The sequence below is a fragment of the Nycticebus coucang genome, chromosome 2 (genome assembly GCF_027406575.1).
Source record: "Nycticebus coucang isolate mNycCou1 chromosome 2, mNycCou1.pri, whole genome shotgun sequence".
NCBI classification, from domain to species: domain Eukaryota; kingdom Metazoa; phylum Chordata; class Mammalia; order Primates; family Lorisidae; genus Nycticebus; species Nycticebus coucang.
In genome coordinates this window covers 152,733,508-152,755,962 of record NC_069781.1, presented here as the reverse complement: position 1 = coordinate 152,755,962, position 22,455 = coordinate 152,733,508, and the positions used below count along the sequence as shown (strand labels likewise).

The following is a 22,455-nucleotide window of genomic DNA, read 5'->3' as shown; positions in this document are numbered from 1 at the left end:
CCCCGAAGGCCAAGGTCAGGCCCCACTATTCTGCCCCCTGATGTTCTTCCTCTGAATTGCTTGCTGCCTGGTGCCTTATCAACCCAAGAGACTTTAAGTCCTTCCCAGCTCTTTGTATAACTTCATACCTATCTGCACAAAGTGGAACAGATGAACGATTAAATGACTAGGATGGAAAAGAACACTCCTCTTAGAAGAGTCAGAAGTCATTACACTGAAGCAGATTTCAAACACAATTATTGTCCAATTTTTAAAGTTACCGTTCATAAAAATATCTCAGGCACTGGGAATAATAAAACCTGAAATGCAAAAGGGGAGAATTCTGAATTTTCAGATTTAAAAACTGAGGGTCCTAACATATTGCTCCCTTTATGAGAAAGTTCTATTCAACTTCCAGGTTTTTCCGATGGCTTAATAAAAAGATCAAGTTCTTTCAGAGTTTGTATTTGCACCCAAATGTAATCAAGGCCATTCCAATCGAGACAGAAAACAACACTGCTTAATTAACCAAACTAGTAAAGCCAGATTCTTTCTCTCATTAAAGAAAAAAAAAAAAAAATAAGAGACAGATGCTGAGAAGCTCAGCAGGCCACCTTTGCTCCTATGCCAAGCTACGTGGACACCATATGCATTCGAACTCTGTCTCGGGACAAAAGAGAGATGGGACCCTCCACAACAATGTCTGGAGAGTTGGGCATCAGTTGCAAACACAACTGATTTCTCTCTTTCTTCCTCAAAACAGTGGTGGGGGAGGAAAGAAAACCTTCAGCCTCTAGTGGAATTCACATCAAAATCCTTTATAAGGAGGAATTCACATCAAAATCCTTTATAAGGCTTCAATACTCTGATTTCACCGAAGGAGCAAAGTCTGCTTCAAATAGCAATAGTAGTTCCGGTGCTTATAAAATTATGACCAAACTTTTTCCTTTGTTCTAGCAAAAGACTTTCCTGTGAGGAAGCAGTAATCCTTTAAAGCATTCCTGTCCAAAGGTCCCTCCTGGTTTGTATCCCCCCATTCTCATCCCCCAGAGGGAAAGCTCAGTCACATCACAAGGCGTTTCTAGGTTCCGAGCTGTACGGGGTCTCAAGGACTCCTGGTGAGGAGAGAAAACTGGTCATTTGAACATCCTTTCCTGGGATCTCTCTGAAGTGTAGACAGGCAGCAAGGATGAATATTAATATGCCTTCCATCATCAAAAGCTATTGCATACCCAAAGGATGATAAATATTTTAATCAGTTTTCAGCTTGTCTAGCGGAAGTCAGTTTATTCCTCGGGGATTTCCCTAGTTCTGTGCCCAAAACCTGTCCAGTACATGCTGCTTTCTCCACATAATTTTCAAAATTAGTAACAACAAAGTCCAAGCTTTGTTGGGGAAGACATTTCATTTTGTGGCAATTCAATAAGCTTTTCAAGAACAGGGAAATCTAAAATATGAAGGGTGCCAGCACGCGAGACAAAACACTACGAGTCTAAGTTTTAGCAACAGCGCTACTCCGGGAAACGAACAACCTACTTACCCCTCTCATTAAAAAGCAAAGAAGATTTTCCATATTTGCATAAGTTGTTTTGCCAGTGATTGCTCAATCTTTTCAGCTACAACTGCCAAAGGCATCAAACAGGACTTTCCTCTGTGCCCTTTGTATTACTACATTTAAAAACAAAAAGAAGTTAAAGATGTTGGGGGGGGTATTGTGAGGGACATGTTTGTTTAAGAATAAATCCAACCCCAAAATATTCCTGTTCAGAAGGAGGTAATATTTTAGGAACATGCACAGAGTTAAAAGTAATTTATTAAAGACCATGCTAATCAACGTGGCTGGGAAGAAAAGGCAGACGGGAACGCTGACCCCATATCAACTCCTGCCTTTAACAAATGCGTGCTGAGCACCTACTATGTACCAGGTGCTGTTCTAGGAGCTAGAGAAATAATGGTAACTGACTCAGACCCAGACACTGCTGCCTTCGATGGGACTTATTTTAGGTAGAAGTAGCCCGTATACAGAGATGTAAGGTCAGTGCAGGTGCAGGGCGATGGGAGTGCAGCAGAGCAGGGCCCGGCACCCCAGGACAAGACAGGGCTGAGACAGCATGGGTCTCTCCAAGAAAGGGTCAAGGGGAGAGACCTGAATGAAGTGAGAGAGCTCCGCAGATGGAAGAATTTTCCAGACAGAGGCACCAACAGATGCAAAGACCACGGGCAGGAGTAAGCTAGGGATGTTCTGAACACGGTAAGGCAGCTAGTGGAGGACAGGAAGACAGGAGAAGCCTCAAACTCCTGGGCTCAGGCGAACTTCTTATCTCAGCCTCCCAAGTAACTGGGACAACAGGCACACACCACCACATCCAGCTCATTTTAAAAATACTTTTTTAGAGAGGGGGTCTCACTGGGGCCTAGGCTGGTCTCAAGCTCTTGGCCTCAAGTGATCCTCCTGCTTCAACCTCCCAGAGCGCTAGGATTACAGGAGTGTGCCTCAATGCCCAGCCCAACCTGTATTTTATTTCATTTGTGTTTTTGAGACAATCTCACTCTGTCACCCTGGGTAGAATGCCCTGGCATCATCATCAAACCCTTGGGCTCAAACTATCCTCTTGCCTCAGCCTCCTGAATAGCTGGGACTAGAGGTGCCCCCCACAACGCCTGGTTAGTTTTTTCTATGTTTAGTAGAGACAGGGGTCTCACTCTTGCTCAGGCTGGTCTCGAACTCCTGAGCTCAGGTGATCCACCCACCTCACTTCTCAGAGTGCTGACCTGTCTATATTTTAAAGCACTCTCACAGAGGTACAGCTCGGGTGCCAGCAGCAAGAAGGGTGGGTGGGAGGGGATTTTCACAAAGGATGGTGGATTTTACCAAGGTGGTAGCACACGAGGTGGTTAAGGGTACTGAGATTGCTGAGTATATTTTGAGAGTACAGCTAGTTAAGATTTGCTGATAAATCAAGAGGACTCCAGGTTTTAGGCTGAGCAACTAGATAGTTCAAATTACTGAACTGTGACACACTGGGGGAAAGCCTGGGGATTGTAGGAATCAAGCGTTTGGTGTTAGATATGTTAAATTCAAGATACTTACTATGGATGGCTGAACATTACCCATCTTTTTCAATCGATGTTCAGGTGTCCCAGGATATGAGACTTCAGTATGAAGAAAATATTGATTTATTACACACATTGGCATACCCCACCACTTTAAAAATATTCACTGTTGACTGCATTAAAAGTCTATGTCATTAAATAAAATGCAGAACCTCTTCATACCCCAACATCTGTTAAAGAACATTTGATGCATAATTCTTGGCATTTCATAATTTCTCACTTTAATAATATTAAGTAAGAAGGCTGAATATTACCAAGCTATGACCTGCTCCGAGTCTTTATAATCAAAGCAGGTATATCTAAAGCACTGAAGCTTAATTTTGGATACTGCTCTGATAGTCCAGATTTTTACTTGAAGGCTAATTTTACCAATCAATCAAAAATAAGTAGGAGATTATCTGTCTGAGATTCTTATACACATCAAGGAAAAATTTACAACTGAGACTGTCACAGGTGGTTCCAGATGGGCTGAGATCATGTAAAGAAAATGCAAAAAAAAAAAAAAAAAAAAAAGTCAGTCAAAATTTACTTGTTAGGGAAAAGATAGTACTAAAAATATCACCTATAAATGACTGCGGAGATACTTTGAGGAATACAGAAAAAAATGATATATCACAGCTTCCTTTGGTTAAAAAAAAAAGGCGTCATTATTTTGCAGATGTCAAGGAGGAGAGAGCAGGACGGTGGCCGTGTCACCCTTAAGGTCTGGAAGGGCTGATCCAACCTGCTCCCAGACCTCTTCAGTAAGTTGGGTTTTGACTCTAAGAACACATTTCTCCACAGAGACATTTTTACAAAATATGGCAGCATTCCCAGCCTAGCCTCCCAAAGTATTTAAACCGCAGTGGACAGAAAAATTACAAGAGTAGCATTGCTTTCCAAACTGCGTAAGTCCCTTTAGCTTCTGGACTGAACCTCAGGAGGGAAGGGATCCTGTTACTAAGGGACACTCGGGGTTCCTAAGTTGAGGACTGTTCACGGTTCCTTCTAAAGTCAATACTGGCAACGCCTGGCATGCATGTGTACTTTAAATTTTACGGACTTTCTTTTTTTTTTTTTCAGTTTTTGGCCAGGGCTGGGTTTGAACCGGCCACCTCTGGCATATGAGGCTGGTGCCCTACCCCGTTGAGCCACAGGCGCCACCCAATTTTACAGACTTTCTAATTTGATCTTCATAACAATAGTCTTCAGAAGGTAATAGTTTTAGAGACCCTTCATTAACCCACTGGGGGAAAAAAAGACCTTAAACATCTTAATGATATTCCACAGAAGTGGCACAACATCCTTGTTGAAATCTTCTCTTTCAAAACTGTAGGTGTGGGATTTTTTTTAACACTACTTCATTCTTTTAGACTGAGATTCTTCTAGGATATTTCAAAGGTATTTACAATCCGCTAAATGACAGACTGGACCTGAATTTAATCCTCCCAACCAGACCTCCCCCACCCCATGAAAAACATAAAGGAAATAAGATATACATTCGTTTTTATGTTATATCTTTTCTAGGAAAAATGGAAATTCCTGACACCCCAATCTGGGACTGGGGCTTCTGAATTCACATCTGAAATGCTATCATGGTCTGCTAGTCAAAGCAATCTAGAATAAATTCTAGCAGCTCAGGCTAAAACGGCACCCCAGGGAAGAGCAGCGGCTCTTCACACCTTTACATCAATCTGAATTTCAGTGTAGTTCAAAGTATTTAAAACAACAGAATTCATCTATTGTTTTTTCTTTTAGATACAGAATGTGTGAAATGTATGCAGTGTGCACAAGGATGGCAAAATTTAGCCAAATCCTCGGAAACCGAGACTGAAATAGAAACCTTGGCTGTTTATTCCAGTTTTTCTCTCCACACACTAACAAGATGTTAAGAGAGATGGCCAGGCTTTCACTTGGAATTTCCCCGCTCCTGTCACTTTGTCTCACCATCTTCGGCATTTTCAGTCTTGTTCCTATTGTGTGGGGAGCTCAGGCACCAAGAAATCCTCTTAACATTCCTGAGATGTACCAGGCACAGCGCAGTACTTGGTACCAAGACAGCTCAACTCGCGCAGCTCATGTAAGGGTTAAAAACAGAAAGTCCTACCCACTGGCTCGCTCTGATGTTTCTGGAGATATTGTCACTGGATGTATCCTCAGTAGAATTCTATTCAACACCTCTGTCTTTAAGTACAAAGCTGTAGGCTGTAGCAGCTTTAAGAAACATAAGTATCCCTTTTTTCTGCTGCACAGTATCTGTGTGTGAAATTCTCTAAAGGGGTTTAAGTATTTACCCTGAACACTATCAGACGGTTTCTAAAATTTTCCTTATCCAGTTGCAAAAACACTTCAAAGAGAATCATAAACACGGTCCTTTGTGCTTTTGATGCACATTCTGTTTTTGAGGCTTAAACCTGAATTCTCTTGGAATTGTACACTTTTCCCCCAAAAGAACAGGATACATGACAATTTTTCTTCTTAGTTCATTATTAAATGTGTGGCAACTAAGGGAGAAAATAGGGAAAACAATGAGAGAAATTCAGAAGACCATCAAAGATGGAATCAAAACTGCCTAGAAATGTATTGCTAAATTACACAGGAAATTTCCTCCCAGAAACCTTACTTGTAAAACAACAATACAGCCGTGGGGAATTGGAGTGGGTGGGAGGGTAGGAAGGAGAATGAAAAGAACCCCTTTCATGGACAAAAATGTGAGCTGAAGATTCTAAGCTGCTAAAAATTTTTCTTTTTTCCAGATTTTCGAAGATAAACATCAGGGTTCCGAAGCTCAGCATCTGCAGACGTGTTGCAGAATTTGAATTATTGGGTGCTGGGGACTGTTTACCGACCTCCAGTCTGTGCTTATCTGGAGCCACTCAGCACTGTCCCAGTCAAAAACAAGAGAGAAAGGAATTTAAATTTTAATTTAAAACTACTAGAGGTCTCACACCAGACCCTAAACTACTATAAAAATACTCTGCTCCTAAATCACAAATGCTAACCGTGAAAAATGAGTGACTGGATTATATTAGCTGATGTAATTAGGTGTGTACGTTACCACGAAAGGAAGGTGAAAAAATAGATACAGCTCATCAATCTATAATTATCTCCTCGGTATATATATATATATATATATACTGAGCGTACAAAAAATATATACACATTCTAAGAAAGGAAATAACTGCATTACATTTGTAATATGCAAGTCATGTTTGACCTCTGTAATCACAAGATAGGCAATGCGTCTTGTGTTTATCTTTTGTTATCGATACATATTATTACGATTTTAACACAGTTTTTTCCTTTCTTAAAATGTGTATACATTTTTCGGCACCCTCTGTATTGGTGACATTATCATTAAGATGAACAAAAAATTCCTGTAGTCCCAGCTGCTTGGGAGGCTGAGGCAATCATGTAAGCCCAAGAGTTAGAGGTTGCTGTGAGCCGTGTGACGCCACGGCACTCTACCCGAGGGCGGTACAGTGAGACTCTGTCTCTACAAAAAAAATAAAAAAAGAAAGAAAAAAAAGATGAATAAAAAATTAACATCCCCCACATCTTTAATCTCAGTTTAAAATGAGATTTGCTTACTTGGTATATATTTCAGTAAATGAAAAAGCAGCCTTGTGCCTGGATTCGGTTGTAAAGAATTTAATCTAACGTACTGTGATAATAGCTTCATTAATCTCTCCAAAAACAAACAAACTGCGCCTCAGCTCAATCACTCGCTGCTCTGACTGTGTAACCTACACTCAGGAGGATCATCCTCACAGCATGGGCAGGCCCCTGGCGTCATTTACACAGATGATTTACACAAGCCAAAACAACGGGGGAAAAGGCATGACTCATCTTGAAATTAAACCATTATAACCAACTTGTCAGGGACAACCTTTACATTCTTAAGTGCATTTCTCTCTTAAAACTTTAACAACGAGAAACTGGTTACAGCATTAAATAAAACACCTACTCATTTTCCACATCTCTCTGCTCTCCTGTGCCAAATTTTAACATAAATGGGTAGAATTAAATGTAGCCTATAGCTTACCTAACATAATTATATGTTGTGCTTTACACTGCTTCAAAACGGATACATTAAAATAATCCAGTCTTGGCTCCTACCCACTACAGTCAATAAAGGTTATTAAGGCCAACTGCCATATAAACGCGTTGCTATGCCAGCAGAAGAAATTGTCAGCACAGGAAATGCAATTCAAAACCCTCAAAATGATCAGGATCTACTTTCTCTCCTAAAAGAAAAACCAACCCCAAAAAGCATGAAGAAATTTCTCTCTAATATACAAATCATCAGTACTTTCGAAAATGTTGACTCTGGAAACTATTGTAGAGTATTTCCATCGGAGTTTACCAAATTGACCTTGTTTTTTTTTTTTTTTTTTAAGGTCAAAAGGAAATGAATAAATGTCATCAATTTAGAGGGTTTCACACCTAGCATTCTTTTCTGTATCGCTGTGAATTTGATAGTGTTAAAACATTTTTATAGGTAAAATAAATGTCAGTTTTGCACAGAGCGATACCAGGCCTTAAGAGACAAACGTCCTATCCATTGAATCTCTGGCTACAGCAAGACTTTCTCATCTCACGGGGGATTTCAGCTTTTCATATTTCTCTTTACCCAGAAAGCAAAGCTTGTACAGTTTCTTTCAAATGGTAACTCTCTCTTATCCCGAAGAGTCTCCTCATAATACAATAATGTTGGGTGGTGGGGATGGAGGGTAGTGGGTTGGTTAAAAAAAAAGAAAAGAAAAGAAAATACAAATATTTGAAAAGTGTTATAGTGTTATAATACCTTCTTGAATAGGGAGCAAAGGGGAGGAGAAAGGTTAGCCTAAATTCCTGGATTATAAGAAAGGGTTATGTTGCTTTGGGCTTAATGGTTGATAAATTCACGAGGTAATATTCAGGGAAAATGTGATATTTTATCAGAATGTCATTCAAATATAAGGTTTAACATTTACATCACAAGAGCATGCACAGAGTAAAACTATCCTCCGGGAGAGAAATGGCAAGAATAAACAGTGCAATAAAAACCATGCTTGCTAGGAGCAGAGGACTGGGGGAGTTTAGAGGCAGCTGACTAAACTTTTTGGAAATATGTGACTGGTTATGACATGTGAAGCAATTACCATTAATGAAGGAAAAGTGATTTCAAAGCTCATTTTCCATTCTTCTGGATCCCTCCTGAGACTACACCTTCCACCCACAAAGTGAAGACAAGACCACAAATACAGAGAGAAATCACCACGTAAGTCTCTTCTCCCGTACAAGGGCCGACAAGGGCTGCTCTACTCACAAGCAAAGGGGGGAAAGCATTGCACATATTGCCTGAGGTTTTTTATTTTCTTACCAAAAGAGATCGATCTGTTATGTTGCAGAACAGACAAAAAGCATTGATTAAAGAAATCTGTCCACAACACACGTGACTTTACAATTTGGGAAAAAAGCACAAAGATAAATAAGAATAATTTGTCTAAAATGATAATAATTTTGAGTAATATATTGCCTGGAAGCAAAGTGAATACATTCAGCAATGCCATTTAGATTAGTCTAATTCTATAGAATCCAAATGTACACCAAACACTGCACTTTTTATGTTAAATTGCTGTTGAATTTGTTAACCCACAACTGATTTCCTGTGTTATGGAATCTTGGAGATTGCAGCTAACATGAAGCAACAGGGATAATTCTTGAAAGTTAATGGTACGTTTGTATGCATTTTCCTGAAAGGCTAGCATCTTGGGCCCTCAAACCAGCAGCTCAACATTGCCCCCTACTGCTTGCAGCTTAAAAAAATGAAGTGGGCTGGTACAAACTAGGACTCTAACTAGCCAGCACCAATTCCACCCTGAGTAGACAAAACTGGTGGCACCACAGTGACAGAGCCACAGAGATGTAGACCTGCTTAGTGATCGTCCTCTTCTGTCTCTGCCAAGAGCAAAAACACATTCTAATGAATTTGTTAAAAATCATTTTGAAGGGCTTGAAGCAAGGCTTGAATTTAATTTAGAGGGACCATCCCTTTCATCTTGGCCCCAGTCTCCACTCTGCTGATAAGAATCACGCTGGGGCAGCCTGAGGGGGGACGCTGAGGCCATTGATTTCTCTCTGAACACTGGGGAATGGCACACCAGTTTCAAGGGGACTAGCTCTGGAAAATGCACAGGATTGCTCTTCTTTTTAGAAGTTTTTATATGAGAGCTACAAAATAAACAGAAGATATCCCTCTCACTAATGTGCCACTGTCACCAAATAAATATATGTATAACTAAATCTTTTAAATGAATTAATAATGAATATCACTGGTAAGATCACTGAAGATTTTAAAGAATAAAAATCTCTTGAATGAAAGCAATTAATAAAATACACTTTTTTTTTTTACAAAATCAGAAAGACTTCCTGTCTTATTTGTTCTCCGACTCTAATTCTGAGTTGTCAAATTACAATTTCAAAGTCACGTTGATGTCGTAAAGTCAAGGTTCATCAAGTAAAAAGATTCTAACTCTTATGTAAATGTACAAAATCAGAATTATGCAGGAGAAAAAAATGTCCCTGAAACTAAAAGCTGTCTTTATATATATATATCCCATAAAAATAGAGAATACTCAATATTCTCCATCTTAAGCCTATTCTCAATAGGTTTTAGTTTAAGAATAAAATGAAGGAGATTTAGGCATAGACTTTTCATTACCTCTGCTGTGGTTTTACAGTGCTCAGTTTTGCAGTGACTCAGGTCTTCAGAGAAATCGATTTTTGCAATACTGTTAATAGGCTAATAGAAAGATCATAACATTCCTTCCCTAGACGTATATCCATGAGAAGGTATGGTTTCAAGGTTTGACGAGAAGTCTGGAAAGCAAAGACTTTTGGATTCTGACCCAAACTTTTACATTGGTGCCTTTGGGGTTGTGACTTGGTATCTTCATTATTATAAAATAGGCATTAGGGTAGATTCTCTGTTAAGTGTTCTTATTACAATAATAATAATAATAATAATAATAATAATAATAATAAGGCAGAAGGAAACTTTTGGAGGTGATGGATAGACTAATGGCATAGATGGGTGACGTTTTCATGAGTGTACACTTACTTATCTCCAAAGTTCTCAAGTATTATATATTAACCATGGACAGCATTTTGCATGTCAATCACATTTCAAGAGTGTCTTAAAAATTAAAATAGGGATTAGCAATAGCCATCCATTTTTGCAGATGAGTTCATTGTTCCTAGCACATTTCGAATTCTGTGCAGTGAGACTATCTCTAGAGCTTAGCAGACTTTTCTCACTTTTCTTATACATTCCAAATTCAACTGTTGGAGGCAGGACAGTGAGGTGGTGAAAGGCAAGGTCTCTAGAGCCAGCTTTTGTGAGTTCAGGTCTCAGCTCCCCAACCTATTAGCTGTGGGACATGGAAGAAGTTCCATAAACCCTTTGTGTTTCAGTGTCCTCATAAGTAAATGGGGGGAAAAATTATACACACTTTATGGAGTTGCCATAAAAGTTAAAGACATTATATAGAAACACCCATAATAGCGTCTGGTACCTACTAAGCATCAGAAGTGTTTGCTATTATTACCGTGCTCTAAACTGACTCGGTTGAAGACCTCCGTGTGGCGCCATCTTGCCTCCCCTCTAAACTTCCCACCACATCTCTGCGTCGCTTGCTTCACTCAGACCTTCCTCTCTTCCTCTGACCTTGCTTTTATAGTTCTGGGAGCAAAATGTTTCCCCCAGATACCTCATCCCATCATACTCCTCCCCATCCAAGGTCCCCCAAAGCCACTTCTGCCATGTCACCACGGTCCGGGCTCCAGTGGTGTGAATTTAATACTCCCTCCTCTGGACTATGATTTTTTTTTTTAAACAAAAAACATCTCTTGCGGGATTTCATTGTAACTAATGTAATACCTGGCTATCCTCATGCCCCTTGTGAAGCCGACTGCAGTGGCTGAGCGCACGGCTCTAGAGCTGGGCTGCCTGCACTTCCATCTTGCTCTGCCCCTCGCCCGGCGACCCTGGAGGAGGCACTTCATTTCTCTGCCCTTCAGTTTTCACATCTATAAATTAAGGCCCACAACGGTTTCTACACCTCTAGCACTGTTGTAAGAATTGTAAAAGTTAATACCGGGAAAAGATTTAGAATAGGCCCTGGTACATATAAAAATGCAAATAAATGAATTTTGGATATATTGCTGAATTATTCTCCTTTCACAACTACTTCCCAGCATATGTCTAGCACACTACCTCACACACAGAAAATACTCATAAAATGTTTGCTGAACTGAAATGAGGTTGTATTGACAAAATCCTGGCTATTGCATTACCTTATCAACAACAACCCACCTCAATAATTTGGAATAATTAAATGCACGTTTGCCTGTGCACATCAGGCAGCACAGCCCCAGACTCCATGTACTTACCACACCTTCCATCTTCTTCCACAGTTCCTCCAGCTCAGTCATGGGCTGACACCACCAATCGGTGCACTTTTTGTATCGATTGCCTTGAAACCAAAACTGTCTCAGCCACTCAAACTCGACCTGTGAACCATAAAGCAGGTGCTGATTATAAAGCCCTTGTAATGGACAAGCAAAGACAAAACCTTCCGTTCCTCAGTTCTCTTCTCTAGCTTCACAGCTGTAGGATGAAGAAAGGCGAGAAAAGCTCAGCCTGACCAGTTCCCAGTATAATTTGGAATCTCTAGACGATTTCCACAAACTCAAGGAAAGAACAGTCTTAAAGGTCCTCTTGGAAAGACAACAACCCAGTTCAGGTTGGGGAAGAGTTTTTTTTTTTTTTGCCGTTTTTGGCCAGGGCTGGATTTGAACCCACCACCTCTGGCATATGGGGCCAGCGCCCTACTCCTTTGAGCCACAGGCACCGCCCCATGGGGAAGAGTTTTTAATAATATTTATAAGTCAGATGTGAGGAAACTATCAAGCAATCAACAACAAACATTGAGATCGTAAATTATACAACAGCCTGTATTATATGATAGGAAAGATATGATCAGACAAAATCGTCCCCTACTCCTCCTCTGCCCTCCCCTCAGGCCAGAGTCACAGTGCAAAGGTCCATAGGGACAGGCACGGGGAGGCTGTCCCAGAACCCATCCCGTCCCACCCCCACTGTCCAGCTGCAGGGAATGCCCCAGGTGCCACATTATACGTCACCCACCATTCTCCCCAACTTCATCTGTGAACCCCACTACCCCATCAAACTTTCTTCCGGAAATTGACAAGATGGTTTTAAAATTTATATAGGAATCCAAGGTGTCTAGAATGTGTAGAAAAATACAAATGGGGAGAAACAGGGCAGGAATCCTCACACTGTTTCCTAAACTTAATATTGCTACCGAAACTAGGGAGTGGGAGAGGGGAGGAGGGCCCACCAGGAAGATCTCACATTTGTGTTCCATTTCTTTTGGAGGAAGGGAGAATGAATGCTCTTTAAAAAAATAATAATTAAACAAAATGTTTTATTAAAGACTGGTATTAAAATAAAAACGTGTTAGGAGATATCAATTATAAGTTTCTAATTTTAAAATAAAAAAGAACTTATCCTCAACAATAAAAAAAAAAAAAAGAACTTATCCACAAGCCAGGAGGAGCCAGTGATAATCTTAGCCCACATAACCGAAAAATATGAAATTAATTATGGAGGTATACATTAAAGCCATTCAAATTGTCACTTATCGCCTCAATAAAGCTAAAGGACAAGAGGCAGAATGAATGAATGAATGAATGATAGCAAAAAATACTAGTACAAGCTGAGTGTCCTTTATCCAAAATGCTTGGCATCAGAAGTGTTTTATGTTTTGGAATATTTGTATTCTATACTTATTGGTTGAGCATTCCAAATCCGAAAATCCCAAATAAAATGCTCTAATGAACATTTCCTTTGATTATCATTTTGGTGCTCAAAAAGTTGTGAATTTTGGAGCATTTCTAATTTCAGACGTTGGGATAATGAATTCTCAAACTGTAACTTATTTTCCTGACTATTATAGTAAACTCCTCATTCCTCCTTCTATTCTAGCAAAACACCACTAAGCGTTTGGTAACCCATCCCTTCCCCAACCTCAGTCCAGGTGCTCTGGAGAGAGTTCCAGCTCCAAAACCCAGAGTGCAGTGTGTAGCCCGGGTCCAGGCCCATCAAGCTGCTACATTTCTCTATTCGCAGAATTGGGTTTGAGGGGAACAAGTATATGTTCAATAAGAGTAAGTCACCAGACTGTCAAAAAATTCAGGAAGAAGACTCTGTGGCCATTCTGCCATCATATGGGAAGAGTGGAGACAACGCAGTAGGAAGTGGCTATCAGATGAGAAGATAAAAAGCAGGTACTGGGGCCAGGCATGATGGGTCGCACCTGCAATCCCAGCACTCTGGGAGGCCAAGGCCAGTGCATCACTGGAGCTCAGGAGTTCTAGACCAGCCTGAGCAAGAGAGAGACACCAACTCTACTAAAAATAGAAAATAACTAGCCAGGTGTTGTGGTGGGCACCTGTAGTACCAGCTACTCAGAAGGCTGAGGGAAGAAGATGGCTTGAAGTTTGAGGTTGCTGTGAGCTATTACTCCATGGTACTCTATCCAGGGCGACAGAGTAAGACTCTGTCCAAAATAAAAAAACAAACAAACAGGTACTAGTGACATCAGCTGACCCTTGATCAAGCTATTCCTAAAGCCCATTTTATTTACACTAAACTCAGGTTGAGCCTTCTATCTCTTGCAACTGAAATAATTCCAACATAGACAGATGAGAGGCTAAAGTAAAGCTGTGGAAGTATAAGAAATTGTTCTCGATTTTCCAAGTCTTTTATCACTTATCTTTAACTTGAAAATTAAATTTTAACATTGAAATACAGCTCCACTGATTCTAAAAACTCTTATGACCACTGCCCTCTAGAGAAATGCACAGCAATCAAAGCTTCATGTTGGGTTGTCTGGATTTGCTAAGGTGATCATGTTCCATACACAGCTACAGAGCTATTATAATCTTCACCTGCTACCACAAAGAATTTTTTTGTTTGTTTATCCATATTGAACTTTCAAGAGGCAAACAAAAGCAACTTGTGAAGAGTTAACAATGGTGAAAATGGCTCAAATAAGTAACCTGAGAACCCCCAGTCATATGAAAAGGTTTTAGTTTACATTAACTAAATGTTTGTTTCATATGTAGAACTGATTTCAGTTAAGCCTCTTTAAACAAAACAAAACAAAGCCAAAAAGGAATGTAGACCTTACAACAACAGTTGCTAAACCTTATCTGTGGTATTAAAAGACAGTGGTTAACAGACTTAAACTAAAGTACTTTTAAAGGAGAATGAATACAAGTACAGTTCAACTTCTGTAAGGATACACGTTTGACAACATATTTATTACAAGGAAAAATGAGTTCTTTTTCATGGACTGCACATGAAATCTGTTCACACTGTAGGAGTAGCCTGTCAACAAATCATTCAGCCCTATGTTAGTCATTCACCTATAGTAGAGGTGAAAAGGTTTCAAAAAGTTTTCTTTGGGCTGGTTATTTCTACTCAAGAGGACAATGTGCCTAAGCCCTGGTGACCTAGAGTCCCAGGAAAAAAAAAACTCATGTAATTAGTTCATTTAACTCACCAGGATACATTAGAATCTGGATTTTAGGAAATTAAAACTCAGAAACAAAGAAAAGGATGTATCTGGGGACTCTGGAATTGGACAATAAAGCAAAGAAAGAGCCCCATCCATTATAATAAAGAATGCCTTCATCTGCCCATATGGCAGAGAGTTGGCTACAGTTAAGAATAAGGGCTCTGGAGTCAGTTTAAAAGCGGGTTCTGGCTGAGCATGGTGGCTCACACCTATAATGTTAGCACTTTGGAAGTCTGAGGGGGGAAAACAACTTGAAGCCAAAGGTTCAAGACCAGCCTGAACAAGATCCCCATATCTACAAAAAGAGAAAAATTAGCCAGGCATGGTGGGGCACACTTATAGCCTACTAAGGACTGAGGCAAGAAGATCACTGGAGCCCAGGAGTTTGAGGTTGCAGTAAACTAGGATGACACCAGTCTGGCCCAAGTGACAGAACAAGACCTATCTTAAAAAAAAAAAAAAAAGTAGGTTCCAATACAAAATAACATGTCACCTGTCATCTGTAAAATAGGGATAATTATATAATAACCACATAGGTTTGCGATGAGGGTCATATGTGTCACTAATAAAATACCTACTATATGTCAGGCACTGGCTAGATCTAAGAATACAAACTGAACAAGACCCCAAGGCTTCAACTTACTGCCCTCAGACATCTCACAAGCATATAAAGTTTTCTGAGCAGGAAAAGTTTTAATACCCGTGTCAGCTCATGCCCATCCCTCTCCACTAATACCAGTCAGAAAAGTTCAGCACTCAGGACCGACTCCCAACAGTGTGTTATTCATGAGCTGAAGAATTTCCCCTGAGATACGATCTTTGTGGACATAAAATCCCCTGGCATGTATTTTATTCAATTCCATGACCTGACTTTTTCATTTCAATGTTGTAGATAAAAAATCTGATAGGATTTTCATCAAATGCCAACTTCATCACTTCCCCCATTGCCAAGAAAAGTAGTTGGCTCTTTTCTTAAAATTAAGGAAGCAAAAATATTTCTAGCTGCTTGATTCAGAGTGTGAGGTAAAGAAAAAAAATTATTTTTCCTTAAACTCTGGGGACCAGGAAGGGAAGCTTCAGTGTGGATATTGCACAAAAACCCAAAGGACCAAAGATCAGGACTCAGAAGACAATGGAAGCCTCACCCTGTGAAGGATTAACAGTAACACTGAAGGCCTAACCACATTGAGGGGCTGGGGAAGCCCCAACCTTCTTCAGAGCTGTAGGCCTTCCAAAGAGGCTCACAGCTCACAGAGCAGAAAGGAAGACGCAGCCACCAGGAAGACAAGGCCTGATTTGATGCCAAAGAACATTCCACAGGTGACAGGGATCCCTGAGGACGTGACAGCAGGAAGACAACCCAGCTCTCTCCAAGGTTCTCTGAGCCTTCATTGTGCTAACAAATAATATTGCCTGATTTCGATCATGGACTAAATAAAAACTCACTATTATCCGGTATTTTAACAATTACAATATAAAGGGAATTCATGCCCACAGGCATCGGAAGGCCAAGGCAGACTGACAGCTTAGAGGGCCTGTAGGATCTTGAACCCCCTTCTGAACCTTCAGAGAGAAATGAAAACATGTTCACAGTAACTTCAGGGTCATAGCTATGACCCAGAAAACCAACTGTGTCACCCTCTTACCCACACCCACGTTCTCCACAGAGCTGCCATAAAAGAGATCTATCAAGAGAATCTTTTCTCCTCAAAATACCTAGAAAAAGTATAAAAGGGAGGAAAAAACAGAACCCACCCACTTTCCTGCACCTAGGCATTCAAGAACAAAGCTAATAAGATTTGAAAATGATATTTCTGAGCCACTCAATCACCATATAATTGTATTTCTATCACTCCTACAGGTAAGAAAATGTCACCTACTTTTCTTCTGCTAAGTGTGTTTAGGCTCTTGATTTGTTCCCAGGTCAGTCGATGAGTTCCCTTACGAGATGTGGGAACATGCACCATGGGAGTTAATGTCTCACTATCATAACTGAAACAAGTTATTTTACTGAAAAAGAAATTAGGCCAGGATCTATCAACAGAGAGATATCTTGGAAACAGCAGCTGTAAGGAAGATGCAGGTCTGATCAGAAAATAAGAACCACACAATGCCATCAAGAATGTGCATTCCTGGGGCTGGGCGTGATGGCTCATGCCTGTAATCTTAGCACTCCAGGAGGGCCGAAGTGGGTGCATCGCTTGAGCTCAGGAGTTCCAGACCAGCCTGAGCAAAGGGCTACCCCGTCTCTATTAAAAATAGAAAAACTAGCTGGGCATTGGGGCAGGTGCCTGTAGTCCCTGCAACTGGGAGGCTGAGACAAGAGGATCACTTGAACCCAAGAGTTTGAGGTTGCTGTGAGCTGTGATGCTGCAGCACTCTATGCAGGGTGATTTGAGTAAGACTCTGTCTCAAAAAAAAAAAAAAAAAAAGAAGAATGTACATCCTTCCAGAAGAAATTTACTAAGAGACTGAATTCCACATTATTATTTTTAAGAAGAAAAATAAACCATTTAATAACATAGAGGAAGACTCTGCTTAGAACGGAATGAAAATCTTTCCTAAGCATCTTAAGTTGGAAACACACCTCCAAAAGGTACTCGGTTTACTAAGCCCAAAGTTCCCAAATTGTTTAGTTAGAAAACCATCCTAGAAAAGGAAAACAAACCACTTCAGACCCACACAGCCTGAAAGCTTCCAGCCTGCAAATCCAAGGGCTCCATCCTATAATTAGTACAGCAAAGACACACAGCCTTGAAGAAAGCGGAAAGCAAACAACAGAAAAAAGGGGGACTACTGGGACATTGGTGTTTAACAACAGAGCAGAGCCGAGTGTGAGCGTGCAAGCACTCAATCCCATGCCAATTTGTATGGCAAAAGCCCAGTCTCTTAACTCTGTGCCTGACATATGGAGTTAATTCTTAACAGTAAGGAGATGGCCTTGAAGAACACAATACTGGAGGGCTGGGGAAGGCGGGCACACAAGCTATTTAGATTCAGGATCATTCTCTCCGTTCAACCTCAGGCTAGCCTCGAGGGGGGAAGGTTTGGATATAGTACAACTCTGCCCCACCTCCCCAACATACACAATGTCAAAGGCAGACTTTGTCAAGCAGAAGGATTTAGATGACAATATTTTACTGTTAGATAAACAGTGTGATTTTAGAGATTTCCTTCAACCACGGATAATAACAAAACATCACAGTTAGTCCCAGAAGAAGGCCAGAAAGGACAGGAAAACATACCAGCCAGTAAGTAAGTATGTCAAAGACAGAAGCCATTCCACTAGCTTGACCCGTAAACTTGAGAGCTTTCTAGAGAAAGAAATAACTAAATGTCCAGACTGAATTTATACACTGTTAATATGGAGAAAGACATAACTTTGCTTGTGGGACTAATTCAGTGAGGTCATCAGGCCCACAAATGCACATCTTTCCTGAAATTCTAGTACCGGGCACTGTCAACAGAGGGACTAATGGGAAAGAAAGTGGGAGACGCATCAGGCACAATGATGGTGAAAAAGGCAGAGCCACAGCTTCGTGTCAGCCATGGGCACCACGTTCTGGAAGGCAGAATTGTTTTGTCCTGGTTCTGCAGATTACGATCATGATTCGCAAAGTGTGGAGCAGCTGAAAAGATATTAAGTATCTTTTAAAGACATTAAAAAGATCTTATGTGCCTCTATGTTCAAAATTTCTCAGTGGCTCCCCATTTCCCTTAGACTAAAAAGGCAAGTCTGCATCCTTACAGGGGCCTCCAAGGGCCTGTACAATCTGCTGTCCCCAAGACCCCCAGGGCCATTTCTGTAACCTCTTCCCCTGCAACTAGCAGCCTCACGCCCTCCTCTCTAATCCCCTGAACACCAGGCATTCTCCTACCTTCCCCTTTGGGGTTGTCATCCTTTCTGTCCCAAATGCTCTTCCCCAGATAGCCACGTGTCTCCTCTCTCATCTCCTTCAAATCTCTGATCAAAACACATCCTCTCAATGGGCATTCTCTCAATTTCCATTACCTTGTTCTGTTGCATTGGATTTTTGTTTCTTTAGCACTTATCAATTTCTAACATACTATATAATTAATATACTAAGTTTATTATTTATCATCTCCCTGTGCTAGAATATCTATTTTATTTACCAGTATATCCCAAAGTGCCCAGAAGAGTGCCTGGCACTTCGTAATTACTACGTACAGCAGGACCTCTGTAAGCTGACCCTCCAAGGGACTGTAACAAACCACTGGACATCCAGAACGAGGCCTTCTGGGCTAATGCAAACACGTGGTGCATGTCTGCTCCATGAAAATCAGCTTAATGTAAGCAGATGGTCAATGTAGAGAGGTGGTCAACTATGGAGGTTCTACTGTAAATTTATATACAAATTTATTTATCCACGTATCTACATATCTAACTAATTTATTTATTTAGAGACAGGGTCTTGCTGTCATGTGGGCTGGAATGCAACAGCATGACCATAGCTCACTGCGGCCTCAAATTCCTGAGTTCAAGTGATCCTCTCACCTCAGCTTCCCAAGTAGCTGGGACTACAGATGTATACTATCATGTTCAGCTAATTTTTCTCATTTGCGGGGTGGGAGTGGGGGGAACAAAATCTTATTATATTGCCCCAGCTGGTCTCAAACTCCTATCATTAAGCAGTCCCCCTACCCTTTCACCTCCCAAAGTGCTTGGATTATAGGCATGAGCCATCATTCCCAGCCTCACTAAGTATTTATTGGAAGGATAAAATTTTTCTATTCTAAATCTTCAAAATTACTCTTGTTATATCAAAAAGAAAGTCTCAGATTGGTAACGATCTTCAATAGTTCTCTACCAAGTTAGTCTCTTTTTTTCCTTTTAAGAGGTTTTTTTTTCTTTTTGAGGTATAATTTACCCACCATAAAATTCACACATTTTAAGTGCAGAGTTCAATGATCTTTAGAAAATTTATGAAGTTGTGAAACCATTACCACTAATCTCCCTTTTTAGCATGAAGAAAGGAGACTTTAGGCTCAGAACCTCCTCCAGACAAGAATATCCACTGGAATATCCTGTTTTCATTGGATGTATTTTTCTGGTTACTTTTCCTTTTGGCTCGTGATACTGGATTTCCACTTAAAGCGGCAATGTAAGGTTTCCTTTTTAAAGCAATTTACATATGTAAAAAGATATAGCTAACAATGTATGCTGTCCAAAGACAAAGCAAACACTGAAAGGGTTTTTAATGGGAACAGTAAAGTTTCTGGAGCACTGATGCACAAAATCCAAACCTACTGGTCTGACACACAAAAAACTGCAGCTAATTTTATAAACAAACAGCACGGCACTTGCTCCGAGGACCTACCCGGAATTTCCATCAGTACCTAGTGGGAAACTGTCCTTCAGCATGCCTTGTGAGCAAGCTCTAACTGCCCTGTACATCAACTCTCGTTGCAAGAAGGTTTATATAGCAAACAGCCTTAGTAGAGATCGTTTATTTCTCCAGAACAAAGGGCAGGTTTGTGAACAGATTAACAAGATGAAGATGATGTCTGAACCTGGACTGAAGGCCAGGCATGTTTTCTGTCTGTTTAAAGAGACTCAGGTTCCTTTAGCTCTAGCTTCTTCTCCTATAATGCAACCCTCAGTCCCAGACACGCTCACTGTCTGTTTAAAGAGACACGCGTCCCTCCCTCAGTATGTACGTGTCACCTGGACGACTCTGCATCACCCTGTAGAAACGGAGGCTCAGCAAATGCTATGCTTTGAAAGTTTATGTTGCTCCAACATTCATACGTTTGTACACCCATAATATTCTGAAATAAAAAAAAAAAATTAGGCTCAGCACCCATAGCTCAGTGGTTAGGGTGCCAGCTACATACACCAAGGCTGGTGGATTCAAACCCAGCCCAGGCCTGCTAAAAACAACAATGACAACTGCAATAAAAAAAATAGCTGGGCGTTGTGGCAGGCACTTGTAGTCCCAGCTACTTGGGAGGCTGAGGAAAGAGAATGGCTTAAGCCCAAGAGGTTGAGGTTGCTGTGAGTTGTGACACCACAGCACTCTACTGAGGACAACATAGTGAGACTCTGTCTCAAATAATAATAATGATAATAATAATAATTTAAAAAATTAAAATAAAATCTACACTGTGAATTTTTTCAGTGAAAATCTTTCACTGAATTTGTGAAAAACAAATTCATACACTGAAATTCTAACATCCAAGGTGATGGATGGTATTTAGACGTGTGGCCTTTAGGAGGTAATAGACGATGAGGGCTTTCCCCTCATAAATGAGCTCAGGGACCTTATAATAGAGACTGGAAGAATCCTGTCTGCCCCTGGCACCATGCAAAGACAGAGGGAGAAGGTGCAGCTTACGAATCAGAAAACAGCCCAGGTACCCAGTGTGCTGGTAACTTCACCTTGGATCTGCCAGCTGTGAGAAGGCTGGGCATGGTGGCTCACGCCAATGATCCTAGCACTCTGGGAGGTTGAGGTGGGGGGACTGCTTGAGCTCAGGAGTTTGAGACCAGCCTGAGAAAGAGCGAGACCCAGTCTCTATGAAAAACAGAAAAAGTAGCCAGGTGTCTGAGGGAAGAGGATCGGTCAAGTCCAAGAGTTTTAGGTTGCTATGAGCTAGGACACCACAGTACTCTACCCACTGTGACAGAGTGAGACTGTCTCAAAAAAAAAAAAAAAATCCCAACTGCGAGGATAAATTTCTGTTGCTTAGAAGCTGCCCAATCTGTGGTATTTTGTTAGGGGTTCCAGAATGGACTGAAACTGAACAGACCAAAGCTGGCGCTCTGGCTGCTGCTGCTGTAATCACCCCCCTGCACCTCCAACCTAGGAGTCTCACGTTTCACACCAGTATGGAACTGCGGCAGATTGACTTGTCAGCCTGCAAGTAGGGTAGACTCTCAGGCCCTGCATGAATTCAAAATTTTTGAGAGGCCTCACCTCATTGTGAATTTCTTCTCCTTGTTTCAAAACTGCAGGCTCAAAGGATTTCAAAGAGACATCACCATTGTCCACCTCGCCTTGGACATTCTGCAGAGCCGCCTGGCAACGCTGTAAGATGTAATCCAAGGTTCCAGCCGAGCACTGTGGAGACAGAACCAGCCATCAAGATTCTGAGCAAAATCCAAGTTTATCAGGCCGCTCCTTCTGGGACGGTTTGCATTCACCCCTTTCTATTCACTTAACCGTTGCCCCACACAGCTCAGCCTATATTGTGAACTCAAGAATTACGAGCACGGCCTGCTCTGTGCTGCCAGCGTGGCCTCATTGGTTTTCTTTTGTTATGTGGGCCTCATATCTCTAACTAAACAGTAAGCTTTCTGAGGCTAAGGCTCTGCTTTATGTATTTTTTACATATGTTACAGCATCTAGAACTGAGTCTTACATGTAGGAAAAACTTAAACAGTTATTGCATAAATAACTAGTTAATGAAGAAGTGGATGGCGCTGACTTGGTTGCAAGTGCTCTCAGACTAGCAATGGGAAAGATGAGGTAACCAGACTGCAGAATTAGTGTGAAAATCGCCTTAATACAACACTAACCGTGAGCAGGGGGAATGAAGTTACAAACACAAGACAAACACTCGTTTCCCTTTTCTGCAGAAGTACACGCACAGCAGTATAGTCCTTGGCACAACAGGTCCTTCAAATAATGGAAAATATGTGGCTCATGCTATCAAGACATATTCAAAGGCCGAACTCAGTACCTGCGTGTCAGCAAGGACACAGAAAACT

At 41.0% G+C, this 22,455-nt stretch overlaps 1 protein-coding gene across 3 annotated transcripts in view; it reads right to left on the bottom strand.

Annotated features, from left to right (window-relative positions):
• The window catches only part of FTO (FTO alpha-ketoglutarate dependent dioxygenase), a 413,048-nt gene that overhangs the window by 195,455 nt on the left and 195,138 nt on the right, over positions 1–22,455 (bottom strand). For all 3 annotated transcript variants that reach the window (XM_053601915.1, XM_053601925.1, XM_053601932.1), the window contains 2 exons: positions 21,662–21,805; positions 11,509–11,628 (listed from right to left, as the gene is read on the bottom strand). In XM_053601915.1, coding sequence (XP_053457890.1) covers positions 11,509–11,628; positions 21,662–21,805 — 264 coding nt within the window. The remainder of the gene's footprint in view (positions 1–11,508; positions 11,629–21,661; positions 21,806–22,455) is intronic.